Source organism: Cyrtonyx montezumae, unplaced genomic scaffold (genome assembly GCF_038088225.1).
Source record: "Cyrtonyx montezumae isolate F1298 unplaced genomic scaffold, pur_monq_1.0 scaffold_4, whole genome shotgun sequence".
Lineage (NCBI taxonomy): Eukaryota > Metazoa > Chordata > Aves > Galliformes > Odontophoridae > Cyrtonyx > Cyrtonyx montezumae.
In genome coordinates, this window is record NW_027072045.1 from 33,389,752 (window position 1) to 33,405,929 (window position 16,178).

General features: G+C 45.2%; 1 protein-coding gene across 3 annotated transcripts in view; it reads right to left on the reverse strand.

Moving 5' to 3' along the window:
- Positions 1-13,850: 13,850 nt before the first annotated feature.
- RNLS (renalase, FAD dependent amine oxidase) overlaps positions 13,851-16,178 on the reverse strand; it is a 68,890-nt gene continuing 66,562 nt past the window's right edge. For 2 of the 3 annotated variants that reach the window (XR_010622820.1, XR_010622819.1), the window contains 2 exons: positions 15,396-16,029; positions 13,851-14,212 (listed from right to left, as the gene is read on the reverse strand). Coding sequence is in view for 1 of the 3 variants with exons in the window: in XM_065746933.1 (XP_065603005.1) it covers positions 15,877-16,029 (153 nt within the window). In the remaining 2 variants the exon portion in view is untranslated. Of the gene's footprint in view, positions 14,213-15,357; positions 16,030-16,178 lie in introns of those variants that run through there. The other variant, XM_065746933.1, reaches the window with a different exon arrangement.

Here is a 16,178-nt window from a genome sequence, read left to right on the forward strand (position 1 = left end):
GAACTTAGACTGGCTACTGCTGTAAAGGAGAACAGGAAACCCTTTTACAAATATATTAACAGCAAGAGAAAAACTAAGGAGAATTTCTCTCCTTTACTTGATGAGGCAGGGAATGTAACCACAGATAAGGAAAAGGCTGAGGTTCTCAATGCCTTCTTCACATCTGTCTTTAATAGACAGAGCAGTTGTCCACAGGGTACTTGCCCTGACCTGGAAGTCCGGAACGAAGCACATAATGCACCCCCCGTGATCCAAGCAGAGACGGTCAGAGATCTTCTCCTCCATCTGAACTGCCACAAGTCCATGGGGCCAGATGGGATCCACCCAAGGGTGCTGAGGGAGCTGGTAGAGGTGATTGCCGAGCCACTTTCTGCCATCTATCAGCATTCCTGGTTATCTGGAGAGGTCCCACAAGATTGGAGACTTGCCGATGTGACTCCCATCTACAAGAAGGGCCGTAAGGAAGACCTGGGGAACTACAGGCCTGTCAGCCTGACCTCGGTATCAGGGAAAGTTATGGAGCAGATGATCTTGAGGGACATCACACGACACGTGCATGGCAACCAGGGGATCAGACCCAGCCAGCACGGGTTCACAAAGGGCAAGTCGTGCTTGTCCAACCTCATCTCCTTCTATGACTGGGTGACCAGACTGGTAGATGAGGGAAAGGCCATTGATGTAGTCTACCTGGACTTCAGCAAGGCCTTTGACAAGGTCTCCCACAGTATTCTCCTGAGGAAACTGGCAGCCCGTGGTGTAGACAGGTTCACTCTTCTCTGGGTGCAGAACTGGCTGGAGGGCCGTGCCCAGAGGGTAGTGGTTAATGGAGTTAAGTCCAGCTGGCGTCCTGTAACGAGTGGTGTCCCCCAAGGGTCAGTACTGGGGCCCATCTTGTTTAATATCTTTATTGATGACCTAGACAAGGGGATTGAGTGTACCCTCAGTAAGTTTGCAGATGACACCAAGTTGGGAGGATGTGTCAAACTGCCTGAGGGTAGGGAGGCCCTTCAGAGGGATTTGGATAGGCTGAATAGCTGGGCTGAGCTAAATGGGATGAGGTTCAATAAGACCAAGTGCTGGGTCCTGCACTTTGGCCACAATAACCCCATGCAATGCTATAGGCTTGGGGCAGAATGGCTTGAAGAATGTAGAGAGGAAAAGGACCTGGGGGTGTTGGTTGATGCTTGGCTTAACATGAGCCGGCAGTGTGCCCAGGTGGCCAAGAAGGCCAACAGCATCCTGGCCTGTATTAGAAATAGTGTAGCCAGCAGGAGCAGGGAGGTGATCATCCCCCTGTACTCAGCTCTGGTGCGGCCGCACCTCGAGTACTGTGTTCAGTTTTGGGTCCGTCACTACAAGAAGGACATTGAGGCCCTGGAGCGTGTTCAGAGAAGGGCAACAAAACTGGTGAGGGGTCTGGAGCACAAGTCTTATGAGGAGCGGCTGAGGGAGCTGGGATTGTTTAGTCTGGAGAAGAGGAAGCTCAGAGGAGACCTTATTGCACTCTACCACTTCCTGAAGGGGGGTTGTGGTGAGGAGGCAGTGGGCCTCTTCTCCCTGATAAATAATGACAGGACAAGAGGGAATGGCCAGAAGTTGCGCCGGGGAAGATTTAGATTAGATTTGAGGAAACATTTTTTCTCTGCAAGAGTGGTCAGGCACTGGAATGGCCTGCCTAGGGAGGTGGTTGAGGCACCATCCCTAGCGCTGCTCAAGAGGCGTTTAGATGAGGTGCTAAGGGATTTGATTTAGTAGTTGGGTAGGGATAGTGATAGGAGGATGGTTGGACTAGATGATCTTGTAGGTCCTTTCCAACCTAATGAACCTATGAACCTAAGCATAACTTGATGGAAAGCTCAGCAGTGACAGAAGAGCATCAAGATCCCAGGCTGCAGCAAGTGAGGATTTCCTCAGACAAAACAGCCACAGGCAAATAAATAAAGGAAAGAAGCTGCTTACCTTCAGAAGGCCCTAGGTAGATGGGAATCTCCAGCAAGAGATGCCCTCACCTCCACTGCCAACCCTTCAATCTGGGAAGGTCTGGGAAGGGGTGGATCCTGGCTCCAACTGTTCAGGTCACTCAGGTACATTGCATGCCACCTGAGCTCCCCTGGGTTGGCCCTGCCCTCCTACCAAGTGCTCAATCACTGTTTCAGGCCACAACTTAGCATTTCTGCTACATCAAGTCTCTCTCCTTGGGGGCAGACTGGCAACTCCTGATGTTGTGCAAGGAGTCAAGTGAATCTTGGAGTCACAGAATTGCTTGGGTTAGAAGAAACCTTGGAGATCATCTAGCTCCATAGCTCCTGCCTTGGACTGGTTGCTCCCCACCAGATCAAGCTGCTCATCTAACTATGGCCTTGAGCATCTCCAAAGGTGGGACAGCCTGTGCCCAGAACCTCACTATCCTCTGAGTAAAGAATTTCTTAACATTTAACCTAAATCTTCCTTCTCTTAGTTTAAAACCATTTCCCCTTGTCCTGTCACTATCAAACTGTGTAAAAATCCCACAGAGCAGAGGGTGCACACTCTTGTCCAGGGGCTTACAAAACCCTGCTGTTATGTTCAACATCAATGTAATGATTTAAGCTGAAAAAGAAAGGATCAAGATCCTTGCCCTATTTTGTTTCTTGAAAGAAGATTATTAAGCAGTTTTCTTGCCATGTGCTGGACAAGGAATTACTGCCTACCAATGAACTCTTTAAAGCAATGAGAAAAGGCCTATCAAGTCCTGGTGATTCAAGCTGGAGACAGTTATGTTAAAAGCAAGACTCAGGAGCTGGCAATACAATTATGTTGTAGTATCATAGTTACTCAATATTCTAAGGTCATAGAATCATAGAATCATTTTGAGTTGAAGGGGACTCTTAAAGGTCATCTAGTCCGACTCTTCAACAATCATCAGGGACATCTGCAGCTTGATCAGGTTCCTCAGAGCTCTGTCCAGACTGACCTTGAATGTCTCCAAGGACAGGATATCCACCACCTCCCTGGGCAACCTGTTTCCAGTGCCTCATCACCCATATTACAAAAAAACTTCTTCCTTATACCCAGTCTAAATCTCCCCTCCTTTAGTTTGAAACCACTTCCCCTTGTCCTGACACATAGACCCTGATAAACAGTCTGTCTTCTTTCTTACAGCCTCTCTTTAGCTACTGACAGGCCACTCTCACGCCTCCCTGGAACCTTCTCCAGGCTGCAGTCGCAGTTCTCTTGTAGGGACTATCCATTGTGACATCTCTGTGGCTCTCCTCTGGTCGTGTTCCAGTAGGTCCGTGTCTCTCCTGTACTGGGGATTCCACAACTGGACATAGTCCTCCATAGTACTCCACAGTGCTCCCATGTTCTTTTTAGCAGAGCTGTGCTCAGTCCTTTCAGCTTGTATTGAAAGTGGGAGTTGCCACAACGCAGGTGTAAGACCTTGCATTTGGATTTGTTGAACCTCATGACATTCACCTGGGCACATTGCTTAAACCTACCTAGGTCTCTCTGGATGGCATCCCATCCCTTGGGAGTGTCAACCACACCACGCTCCTGGCATCATCTCATTCCCATTATCAATTTCATTGATGAAGACACTGAAGAGCACTGGAACCACTACCAACCTCTGAGGGACACCACTCGTCACTGATTTCCATTCAGACCTTGAACCATTGACCACCACTCTCAGATATGATCTTGCATACCAAGATGTTCTGCAACCATCGAACAATCCACTCATCAAATCAAATCTTTCCAATTTGGAGAGAAAGATGATATGGAGGACAGCATCAAAGGCCTCACTGAAGTTCAGAAAGATGACATCAGTGGCTCTTCCTTTGTCCACTGATGCAGTAACATCAGCATAAGAGGCCACTTGATGTTGGTCAGGCAGTTTCTGCCATTGGTGAAGCCATGCTGGTTCTCCCATATCACCTCCCTGCCTTCCACGTGCCTTATCACAGCTTCCAGGAGGATCTGCTTCATGATCTCCCCTGGCACAGAGGTGAGGATGATAGGTTGGCATTCCCTGGGTCATGCTTTCTTCCATTCTTAAAATAGGTGTGACATTGCCTTTTTCCAGTCACCAGGGACTTCACCTGTCCCCTAAGACTTTTCAAATATCATCAAGAGTGGTTTGGCAACTACATCAGCCAATTCCCTCAGGACTCTGGGATTCATTTCATTGGGAGCCACAGACTTACGGATGTTCAGATTCCTTAGGTGGTTGTGCACCTGATCATCACTTACAGGAGGAGGGACATAGCTCCCCCATCTCCCACCTTCTGAACCATCCACCCAAGGGCTGTGTGCAGAGCAGACTCTAGTGAAGACTGAGGCAAAAAAAGTCTGAGTACCTCAGCCTTATCCTTGTCTGTTGTTACTAGCCTGCCTGTGTTACTAGGGAGTGGATGCCCTCTTGGACTTTCCTTTTCCAGTTGATAGAAGACTTTCTCATCCTTTTTTGCACACCTTGCCAAGTCCAGCAGCATCCCTATACTACTCCCAGGTTACCAGTCCCTGCTTTCATGTCTGTGTATTTTCTTCTTGCTCCCCAGTTTGATCAGCAAGTATTGGTTCAGTAGTGCTGGTTCTTTGCCTTCCTGTGCCTGGGAATGGAGAGTTCTTGTGCCCCAAGAGAAGCTTCCTTGAAGATCTTCCAGCTCTGGTCCCCTCCCTTTCCTAAAATTAAGCTTTCTGATTTTACTCTTTGCCTGTCCAATATCCCTCAAGAGTGTGAACTCTGTCAATACATTATAGCCCAGGCAGCCCCCAGTCCTGATGCTAACTTGTCAGTTAAGTCAGTTAACTTGTGTTGGTGAGCAACAAGTCTGTTACTACCTGGCCCCTGGTCAGGCTATTAGCTGGCTCAGGAAGTTAACCTCAATGAATTCCTGGAGCCTCCTGGATTGTCCAGTAGTTCACTACGCTACTTTTCCAGCAGATGTCTTGACAGTCGAAGTCCTCCAGCAGGATGAGAGTCTGGAGGTAGAAGGCTTCATTGCCAGACTCCGCTTGATCAGGCAGGCTATGGTGGGCCCTTGGTTTCTAACCCTCCCCCATAGGCTTTTGACTTGCTCATGGCCATTCTCCAGGGATTGCTCTGCACACTCTATTCTTCCTTGATGTAAAGGGCAATGCCTCATCCCCTGTTCCTTCTGAACAGCTTGTTACATCAATAGCCACACTTCAGTCATGGAAATCACCCCACCAGGTTTCAGTGATGGCAACAATATCATGGTTTTTCAGTAGCACAGTGGCTTACATCTTCTGTTTGTTTCCCAAGCTGTGTGTTAGTGTAGAGACACTTCAGCAGGGCAGCTGGTCTTGTAATGTTCTTGGAGGGTAACTCCTTAATTTCTTTAAAGTATGTATCTCACTGTTGCCTTCATATTCATAAAATGCAGCAGATTGAGGGCTCTTGCTAGCACCTTGTCCATCTAAATTACCTATACTATCCTCTTGCTGTGAGCAGGCTCACCATCACCTCTTCCACCTTCAAACCTAGTTTAAAGCCATGTCAATGATCCCAGACAGCCATTGGGCCAGAATTCTTTTCCCCCTTTGATTCAGGTGGACCCCATCAGCAGCCCATGTGCTGAATAAACTGTCCCATAGTCAAAAAAGCCAAAATTCCCATGGTGGAACAAGCCTCTTAGCCATGTATTTATCAGATGGGCTCTTCTGGTCCTCTTAGTATCCCTCCCTGGCACTGAAGCCAAGTTTGGTAGCCTTTCTGAGAAGAATGATAGCTACAAATCATGCAAAAAATTGGGGAAATATAATGGCACATGATTTTGAAGGACTGAACTGTTGGCTTCTTCTAGCACAGAGAAGCAAACCCTATATTTCTGCTTTCTTTGTTTAATTCAATAATTTAGCCTTTTGGATAAGAAGTACACGGTCACAGACCAGTTTTGGATGATGATCTCAGTTGGGCACGCCTCCCATTCCAAAATTAATGGATGTTAATAGAATGAAGGATGTTGAAAGACAAGAAGAATAATTGATGAGTTTCATAATGAGGCTGGTAGGGAGAAAGAAATTTTTGATGGGGCATTCTATATCCCCCACAAAATACTTGCCTTACCAACAACTATCTGTAAGAATAAACAGTAAGAAGAAAAAAGAAGAAAATTGGCCTGGTTTTATGTTAAAGTTCCTGATCTGGAGTGAGAAACCTAATGAAATGATGACCTAATGTATGTTTATGGATTAGTTCTGTAATTTCAATGTGGCTACTCATCCACACGTCAGCTTTTTGGATTTGAGGCCAGAGAGCAGCCAAGCGCTGTGTCCCACAGGTACAGTAGTACCGGGCTACCAGCTCAGAGAAGGACATAAGGCTAGGAAGGAAAACAAAGCACACTAACAAAATGAATGAAGTTGAATAAAATCAATGAAGTTTAAACAAACAAAAAAAAAATTATAAATGCTGATCTGTCTTACTATGTGTGCTAATATGTTTTACCTGCTGCCTTATCAATTTTTTTACCCAGTAGTGTATATTATGAAAAACTAAAGCTGTATGTTGTGATAGACGTCCTGTGACTTGATCAGATAACCCATATTAGCAGTTCGTAGCAGATAAGATTGAGAAGAACAGGCAGCATAGCGTTGACACACTGATATATCAGGAAGAGATTATGCTAGGCAAGCTCTCCTGGTTCTGCATAGTACACTGTGCAAGGAGTAGGCTCAGGGCAAGCAATGCCTTCACTGTAGGACAAACAGGTTTAATCTAGATGGGACCTATGGAGATCTCCAGTCAGTTCCATGTCAGATCAGGGCAAACTCTGAAATTCAGTGATGTTGATTCAGGAATTGTCCAGCTGAGCTTGGTTTCACTCCTGTTTTAAATGTTCCTTTGCATTTTACAAGGTGAATGTCTTTCTTCCAGCTGTGGCCTGAAAGAGCAACAAGGGATGCTGTGATCACATTTGATTTCATGTGGCTTTCCTACTCTGGTTGGGAGACCTGTCCCAGTGAGAGAAAAGCAGAAAGGAAGAAAATGGTTGAATGTTTCCTGGCCACGAAAGCCCTGCAAGTCAGGAGGGAGAAAACAGCCAAATAACATTGTCTTTCACAGCACTGATTCACTGAAATAAACACCCAACCATGTCCAATACATAAGCAAAAACCACAGGAGAGTGCTATTTTGGGAGTGAAGGTGTTACTGGGCCTTTCCAGAGAACTACGCTGGATCCACTGAATTGACTGGAGAGTTTTGTATTATCCCTGTGAGCTGGCCTGCTACAGGTGAGATGAATCATCTCAAACAAGCACCGTGTCTCTCTGCCAATGCCCAAGGATAAGCATGTGAGGTCCTCAGCTACCCAGCACCATCAACTGTTTGATTCCTGTGCTTCATCCATCTGCTGAGGATAACACACATCTTCCAAAAGAAAAAGCTCAGTTCTACACACAATGGTGACCAAGATGTCTGTGGTATCTGTAGGTTGGAAGGATTTTTGCTCTGCAGTCATCTCTCCATCTCTACGTGCACTGTCAGCATGGACTGCTGTACAGTGTGCATGGTACGCACAGAGCTCCACTTGCTTGCCGATGATCACCCTTACCTCCATGTGGGATATGTGCAAGTGCATGTCCCCCCATGTTGCTGGACGGGGCAACATTTTCCTGGGAGAAAGGGAGCTGATGAATCTATTTACAAGCCAAAAGCTCACACATCAGCTATTACAGATAAAGTTCCCCAGTGCACATATGATGTGCCAGTCTCCTGCCTTTTCCACCATGTGTACAACATCAGTAATGGCTTAACAGATGTTATCAATGCTGCCTTCACTTATAAATGATGCATCCATTTGGGAACTATGGTGTCTCCAGTGAGATAGCATCATACAAATCAGCTTCAACTTTTGCCATTTGAGTCTCCTTCTTACACACTTTTCCCACCTTTCCTTGCTTATAATGGGGCTTTGGGCACAGAGATACCACTAGAATTGCAATTTCTCTCCCAAATACAGCTCCCTCCTATTGCTTTAGATTAGATCCATCCCTACCTGAGCCCCTGCAGCTACCTGGCCCACCTAACACTTAGGCTGAGCAATGCATCTGTATGCCTTCTTATGCCTTTTTCCAGTGTTTTAAAAAAGCCTTTTGCTTTTTTAAAACCACCAAGAAAGGGATGATGTGCGGCGACGGAAGTCACCAAAGAGGTGACAACGCTCTGTGGGTTTATTTCAGCAGCCTGCACAGCCATCTGTCAACATGACTGCTACTGAAGCAGGACTAGAAGAGCTGCTGCAATGAAAGCAATTAATGGTGAGAGACCTCTTGCCTGCCATTGGGTCTGCAGTGCTCCAAGCAGCCCTGTAAAATGGCAGGCACAACTCCCACAGAGTTCCATCCTCTGGTCCCTGCTTGACAAGGACATGAAGAATTCATGTGAGTAATGGGTCAGGCTCCAGGCTTCCCATCTGGTTTTATTGTGACCTCCCCACAACCAGCCTTCAGTATGCTCAGCTGCGGGGAGAGGACCATGTCTCAGCAGGGTTTTGGGAAGCAGCTAGGAAATGCTGCACCCACAGGGAACAAATCCATCTAGAAAGTGAGGCTCTCAAGGCTGTTTCTCCTTGCCAACCCAGAAGCAAGGAGTGAAAGCACCCAGGGAAACTCCCTGTAGCCATGGCTTGTTGGAAGTTGCTGTGTGGATTTAAGAAGTTTTGCCAGCTGTGGGCTGCAGATCAGCTACTCATTTGCCTTTCACAGCATTTATCCCTGTCTTTCACTCAGCCAGCAAGCATAAATAAGGCTGTCAGTGTTTTTCAGTGAGTTTTGCAACTATCCTGCTCTGCTTTTTGGACTTAAGTGCAGCTAACAAAAATACACTCAGGCAGAGATGGAGCCTGGCTCTTGTGCTAGCAGTGCTCAACTGGGAATAAGAGTTACTTCTTTATAGCAGATGTGTTGCTCAAAGTTCACCATAAGTGCATTTGCATCAGTAGCACAGTGCAAGAAAACTACTCGGAGCTTCGTGAGACTCCAGAACAACTGATTTCATTATTCAAAGAATGAGTGAGAGCAAGCCAGAATTAACCCTCTGGTCTCCTCCTAGCAGGGATTTCTTCAGCGCCCATGGGTTTGGGATGTATGCTTTGCTCATCTGCACACACATATGGAAGCAGAAAATCTGGGCACGGCATCTCAGTTTTTCTCATCAGGACATGAGTTGTGTATTGTACTCTTCCAGCAGTCACCCATGGTGCCAAGGCCAGGAGGAGCACCACCCCATCACCAAAAGACTTCTACTCACTTTGTGTTCATGGATATGGCTTGGGATTTTCAACCACTGTTATGACCTCCAGAAAAAAAAAAAAAAAAAAAAAAAACATTTTGCAAAAAGCAAAAAACAAAGATGCATTTTCTAAAACAATTTTGAAAAAAGTTCCATGCTGGAATGGGTCGTTTTCTTACTGATCAAATTAAGAAGTACTACTTGCAGGGAGAGAAGTCCCATGAGAAAACTTCAAGAGCATATTTTTAGGTAGTTTTGAGCAAAGGGATGGAATATAAGACATGTATTGCATTCCTTCTCCCACCATGGGAAATAGCCACATGCATGTTCATCATTCACCCAGTGGCTAGAACTTTGGGTGCTGAGCTTGGGATCTTCTCCATATGGCCAAGGTGGTGAAGAAAATGGTTTGAGTTCACCTCCTCCTCCTTTGCCCTGCTGCTAAATATCTATATGGGATCTGCATCCCAGCATCCACTGGGCATAAATTGCCAGCTTTTCTTTTTCACCCCGTCTGGGCTGAAAAAGGCAGAGAATGGCCAAATCTGCACAGGGCTCTGTGCACATGCTGTAAGCATCACTTCCACAACTCAGAACACATCAGGGAAATGAGAGATCAGTGTTGCAGCAGGGTGTGCCTCGTTGTAAAGATCATGACGTGCACAATACGCTGGCACAGAGATCTGCAGGGTGATAGCTCTGAGAAAGGAAAGACGTTTCCACACCAGCACAGGTGAGGGAGGAGGAGCCATTGGGTTCGGCAGGAACCCTGTGCCCAAAAGATAACTTCCCGCTGCACTGTGGTTCACCACAGTGCCCTCGTGACTGGTGAGGAGCGGGCTTTGCTCCTACAGCTGTGCACACAGCTGAACCTCATTGTGCCCTGTCCCCACACTTGGAGCCACACAAGAGGAGGGGGAAGCCAGGAACTGCTTGGTGCACTAGGCTCTTCCCTGCTGGCATCACGCCCAAGGTACCTGTATATAGCAACGCTCAGTGATATAATCACCAAAGGTGTAAGCCAAATGTCAGAGTTCAGCAAAATCTGTGCCAGGCTCGCATCAGGGCCATGTGGTAAGATGAGTAGAGTGGCAGCAGGCAGCTCCAAATTTCAGGGTTTCAGCTCTGCCGCACAAAGCGGCTTATGAACAGAACATCCGAGCTGGAGCCTGGATTAAGGCAAAGCCAGCTATGGCCCTGCAGGAACCTCAGGTTACAGTGCCCAGCAGCTGGGGAAGAGCCCTCTCTGCTCCTGGCCCCCCGCCAACTTCCTGGTCACACTGCGTTTTGCAGGGCTGGGCAGCCAAGCAAAGCATCCTCAAACCTGGAAAGCAGGTCTTGCTCTGCTGGCTTTGGCTGTAGGGAGGTGTCACAGTGCTATGGAAACCCATCAGTGTGTTTTCAGCTGGGAAGTGCCTCCCATCTGCAGCTGCCTTTTAAAAACTAAAAAAGCAAAAACAAAGAAACAAACAAAACAAACAAAAACCTAAATCAGCCTCAATTTATTTTTTACATGCTTGCGCAAATATATGGCCTCATTAAAGGGATCCAGTTTGTGAACTGAGGAGCTGGCACCCATCATCTCTTCCTAGCTCTTGTTAGCAGTGGGCTAAATTCCTATAAACTGCATCCAACACAGCTTCTTTATGTCTTCCAAGAGCAATGCACATTTTATTTTACAGTACTGAGAGTTAACAGCTAACAGCTCCTATGTGCTCTGTGCAGGCAGGGTTGTAAGATGTTTTAGGCACCCTGCTGGTTCATGGCCAACCTGTTGTCCACCAGGACTCCCAGATCCTTCTCTGCAGGTCAGCCTCTTACCTGTACTGATGCATGTAGTAGTTATTCCTCCCCATGTCCAACAGTCTACACTTGCTCTCATTTTAAATTTCATCAGGTTCCTTCCTGATCAACTCTCTAGTCTGTCTAGGTCTTGTTGAATGGCAGCACAGCCTTCCAGCATGTCAGCCATTCCTCCCAGATTTGTATAATCAGCAAACTTGCTAAGGGTGGACTCTATCCTTTCATCCAGGTCACTGATGAAGATGTTGAACAAGACTGGACCCAGCACCCTGGAGAATACCACTAGTTACAGGCCTTCAACCAGACTGTACCACTGATCACAACCCTCTGAGCTCTGCCAGTCAGCCAGTTCTCAAACAACCTCACCATCCACTCATCTACCCCACATTTTCTAAGTTTCATAACATGGAGGTTCTGGGAGATAATGTCAAAAGCCTTGCAGAAGTCAAAGTACACAACATCCTCTGCTCATCATCTGCTCTACCCAGACAGTGATAATGTTATAGGCAGCTACTAGGTTGGTCAAACATAATCTCCCCCTTGGAGAATTCATGTTGACTACTCCTACTAACCTTCTTCTCTTCCAATTGCTTTGAGACGGCATCCAGAACAAGTTTTTCCATCGCATTTCCAGGGACAGAAGTACTGGCTGGCCTGTAGTTTCCTGGATCCTCCTTCCTTGCCCTTTTTGAAGGCTGGAGTGACTCTGGCTATCCTCCAGCCTTCAGGCACCAATCCTATTCGCCAGGACCTTTCAAAGATAGAGAACAGTTCAGCAATCACCTCTGCCAGTTCTCTCACCATACGTGGGTGCATCCCATTGAGACATTGTGCGCACTGATTTTGGCTAGATGATCTCTGACCAGATCCATCTCAACCAATGGAAAGTTTTCCTTTACTAGGACTCTCTCTCTTACCTCCAGAGTCTGGGATTCCTGAGGACTAATCATAGCATTAAAGACTGAAGCAAAGAAGGCATTCAGAATCTCTGCCTTCTCAGAGTCCCCTGCTACCAGGGCACCCATCTCATTTAGTAGGGAACCCATGTTTTCCCTAGTCTTCCTTTTACTGCTGAAAATCTTAAAAAAACCCTTTCTTTACATCCTTTAGCTCCTTTACAAGGTTTAATTCCAAGAGGGCCTTAGCCTTCCTTGTTGCATCCCTACAGGCCCTGACAACATTCCTATATTCTTTCCAGGTAGTCAGGCCCATTTTCCACATTTTATGGACCTTTTTCTTTCCTTGCAGTTTATCCGTTACTTCCTTTCTCATCCACATGGGCTTCTTGCCATCTTTCCCTGACTTCTTACTCTTAGGGATAACACCAATCTTGAGCTCAGAAGAAATGGTGTTTAAGTGCCAGCCAGCTCTTATGAACCCCCTTACCTTCTAACACACTAGTCCATACAGTACCTTCAAGTAGGTCTTTGAAGAAGTCAAAGTTGGCTCTCTTGATGTGCAGGGTAGCAATTCTACTTATTGCTTTGCTTCTTCTACACAAGATTTTGAACTCCACCATCTCATGATCACTGCATCCCAAGCTTCCCCAGCCTCTGCATCCCTGACCAGTCCTTCCTCACCGGTAAAAACAAGGTGAAGTAGCACACCTCTCCTCATTGGGTCCTCTACCACCTGTGTCAGAAAGTTATCATCAATGCATTGCAGGAACCACCAGGACAATTGTGTGTCTGGCCATGTTGCTTATCCAATAAATATCAGGATGGTTGTAAAGCTGAGAGTAAAGGGAGCTCTACAAACATGCCATTAATCACACTTTTGGAGATGAGCTTTGTGACTGTGATGGGCTCAGTCAAAGGATGATGGGCTCAGCCAAGAGATGGTCACTGGGTGCAAGTTAACACAACTGTGAGTTAAAATGCTTTGAGCATTTATGGCCCCATCTTTCCTCATGATGAGGACAATAATGTAGTCATTTGAGAGCTGAATTGCTTTAATTCAGCTGAAGTCTTTGGGCATTAGCTGTGGCTCATGATATCCAGGAGATCATGCACAACCATCGTCCATCGTGTCTGGGAACAGGGACATATGGCTCATAATTGATGGATCTGCCAGTTAACCAGAAATTACCTCCACCTGAACAAGTATGAGGAAATCCACCAGACAAGTCTGCTGCATGTACCCCTTCGGATGCAAACAGTGGCCTCTTTGAAGCATCACCACTCACTACTCACCTCACATGGGAAAGCCAGCCACGTCATCCCCCTGCTTGTGTATAGGAAACTAGAAATTGCTACAGGGAGCCCAAGCTGTTCCGTGCTGGAGATTTCCTTCAGAGGAATGTGTCCATGAGCACTTAATACTCCATCTTAAAAAAAAACCAGGTCACGCTGTTTAAATCGACTGAATCTGTGAGGAAACGATAGGAAAGAGGCGTTTTGATAAACCGTCATGATATTGGGAATGATGGGAGAACTCAGCATTTGAGACTTATTGTGATTCAAGTTTGATCAGAATTCTGGCCTTAAAATCTCTGAATCTGTGTTTACCAAGTATTCTGAGGTCTAACAAAGACCAAAGCTGTAGGATTGCTGAATGGTTGAGATCAAAGGTAGCTCTGCTCTTTTGCCATTTTTAGTACTTAAGTCTGCTTCTGATGTCAGGCATCATTACTCTCCGGACCATGTCTGTCTCTGAGGCAGCTAGAGAGACAACATAGTGTTATGTCAAAGATGTCTCATTTTCTGTTTTCTGCATGCCACATGCTTTTCAGGACAGTTATGCATTTGGCTTTTCGGTGGTTTGGTACCATTCAAAATTGAAGAAGGGAAAGGAAATGCAAATTTTAGTGTGCTTTAATGTAAAATCCAGCTTTGAAGAAAGGGACATAAAGAGCAAAGAGAAGGAAAAGGAACAGCATATCCAAGCAGTCTGGTAAAACTGCAAGCTGCTCCTTCACCCCTGCAGGGAAACAACTGACTTCATTCCCACATCCTTCTCTGTGCACTAAGGCAGAGTTTGGACAGAGAACGGTTGGTTGGATAGAGCTGCATAAACCATCAAATTGGTCCAGCAATGGTGCTCCCCACTGTCATGGTGGCAACTTCTAAGTGAACTGACCACCCAGTAGGATGCCGCTGTGTATGGTTCAGCATCACAGAATAAACACTTCTCCTTTGGGGACTGATTTCCCAGAGGACACTTGTATGGAAGCTGAAAAGCAAATATGAAAAATGAGGCTAGATGCTTTTGTTTTGTTTGGTTTTATCTAGGTTTTACAACGTTGAAATATCAAATTTTGCTTCAGTTTGGACTTTGGTTGCTTTTGAGCTAGACCAAACCAGCACTAAATTCCTCAGCAGGTTAACTTATTCCAGGGCCATGTGGAACTGCTACCACTCTCCTTGGGAAACGGGAATTCAGGTGTCCCTGTGGAAGACCTGTACACATACCTGCTTACTATTCAGTAAAGGAAACCTATGGGTACAGAGCTGCCTGGAGCAGACAATAACATTTAGTTTTACAATCAATTACTTCAGGAAAGAAAGAAAAAATGAATCCAGCTGATGCCATAAAATATCTTTTGAAGATGTTTTAAAAATTAACTTAAGTTTTAAAATTCTTAGTTTCACTTAAAATGCTCCATTAGAAATGGTCAAAAGCAGCATTAAACTACTGTGTTCAGTTGCCTGTGAACGCAGGATGTCAATTTTTTGAGAAATTAGGGGATTTAAGGAAGAGGCAGAATTGTAATTCTTTAATGGATGTATGGATAAAATCCTGCCTGTGGAAAATAGGTTTTTTGTTTGTTTGTTTTTATTGCTGCAGTACATAGAAGTTCTAAACCTTTGACATGTGGTTTAGGAGAATGGGCAAGCTAAATTCTAACATAGAATAAAAGGTTTCTTGGTTAATTACTAAGCAATTTTAAAACTGACTTCCCAGAAACATTGTTTAGTAGCTTAGAAACACTTGGAAGTGTGACAGGTAGCATTTTTGACATAAGTACACTTGCTTTTAATTATTTTTTTTTTAATTCAAATCACATTCCTTGTTCATTCACTCACATGTGTATTTATATATTTCCCTAGACCTGCTGCTGCAGTTTTACACCTGTTCTGCCAAAGAAAAGTACAGAGCTGTCTAGAACTCATCCTGCTTTCAAACAAAATGTTTACTTTTTATCAGTTTTTATAGTGGTGGTGATTTAAACTGCAAGCTAGAAATGTCAGCATAGTTTTCTTATTAACATGCTATCATGGAATATAGTTCAATTATGTCCCCTCCTTCCTCTTTGCATTTGCCAGAGAAAGCAGATAAAGCAGAAAGCAGACCTTCCACACTGGATGCTATTACCCTGACTGCTCCATAACCTGGGAGGAGGAAAAAGCTGTACCTAGTGTTGAAGCCTGGTCCAGCACAGAGCCACAAGGCACAATATCTATTTTGATGGCACATCATTTTCTGCGGCAGCATCAATCTTTTGAAATGAGCATTTCCACCAGTCTGCAAACAGGGCTCCAGAAAGCTGCAGGCTGAGAAGCAGGGTGGTAGAAAGGTGGTGTCTTTTATATTCTGTCCACACTAGGAGACATGGTTAGACCTACAGTAAGCCATCCAACCTGGAAAGCACAGCTGCTGGAACTCAGTGGCTCTGATTAGAGATTTCAAGCAAAGTAACCACTCGGCACAGATCCTGGAAAATTCAGTTAAATTCAATTTCAGTAATTATTGCAATACACCACAAGGTCTTCCTTTATTACTTCATTATTTTTTGCAAGATAGAAGCCAGTGGTTTTAATACTAAACTATAATTCACTTCATCATAAAAAAATTAATCATAATTCTAGACTATGTTTAGCAGTGAACAGTAACAGTTATAAATGAAACTTCACAGCCTCTGCAAGACTCATGGCAGATTCTATGCAGCCATCAAAGTTGGAACAAGTAAATCCATCACCCCCACAAATCAGTAGAGGTTGAGTATGAAGAATCATTTGTCCTGGACAATTGGGCACTGCTTTTGTAACCTGAAAAAGAAAAGCATACAGGGAGATGGAAAAGAAAGTATTTTATTTACCTGAATTCAATGACAGAAAGATCAGTATTACCAAGAAAAGTGTCTTCATATAAAACATTTTCCACCACAAATTTTAGGTTCTAATACTAACAATCAAAT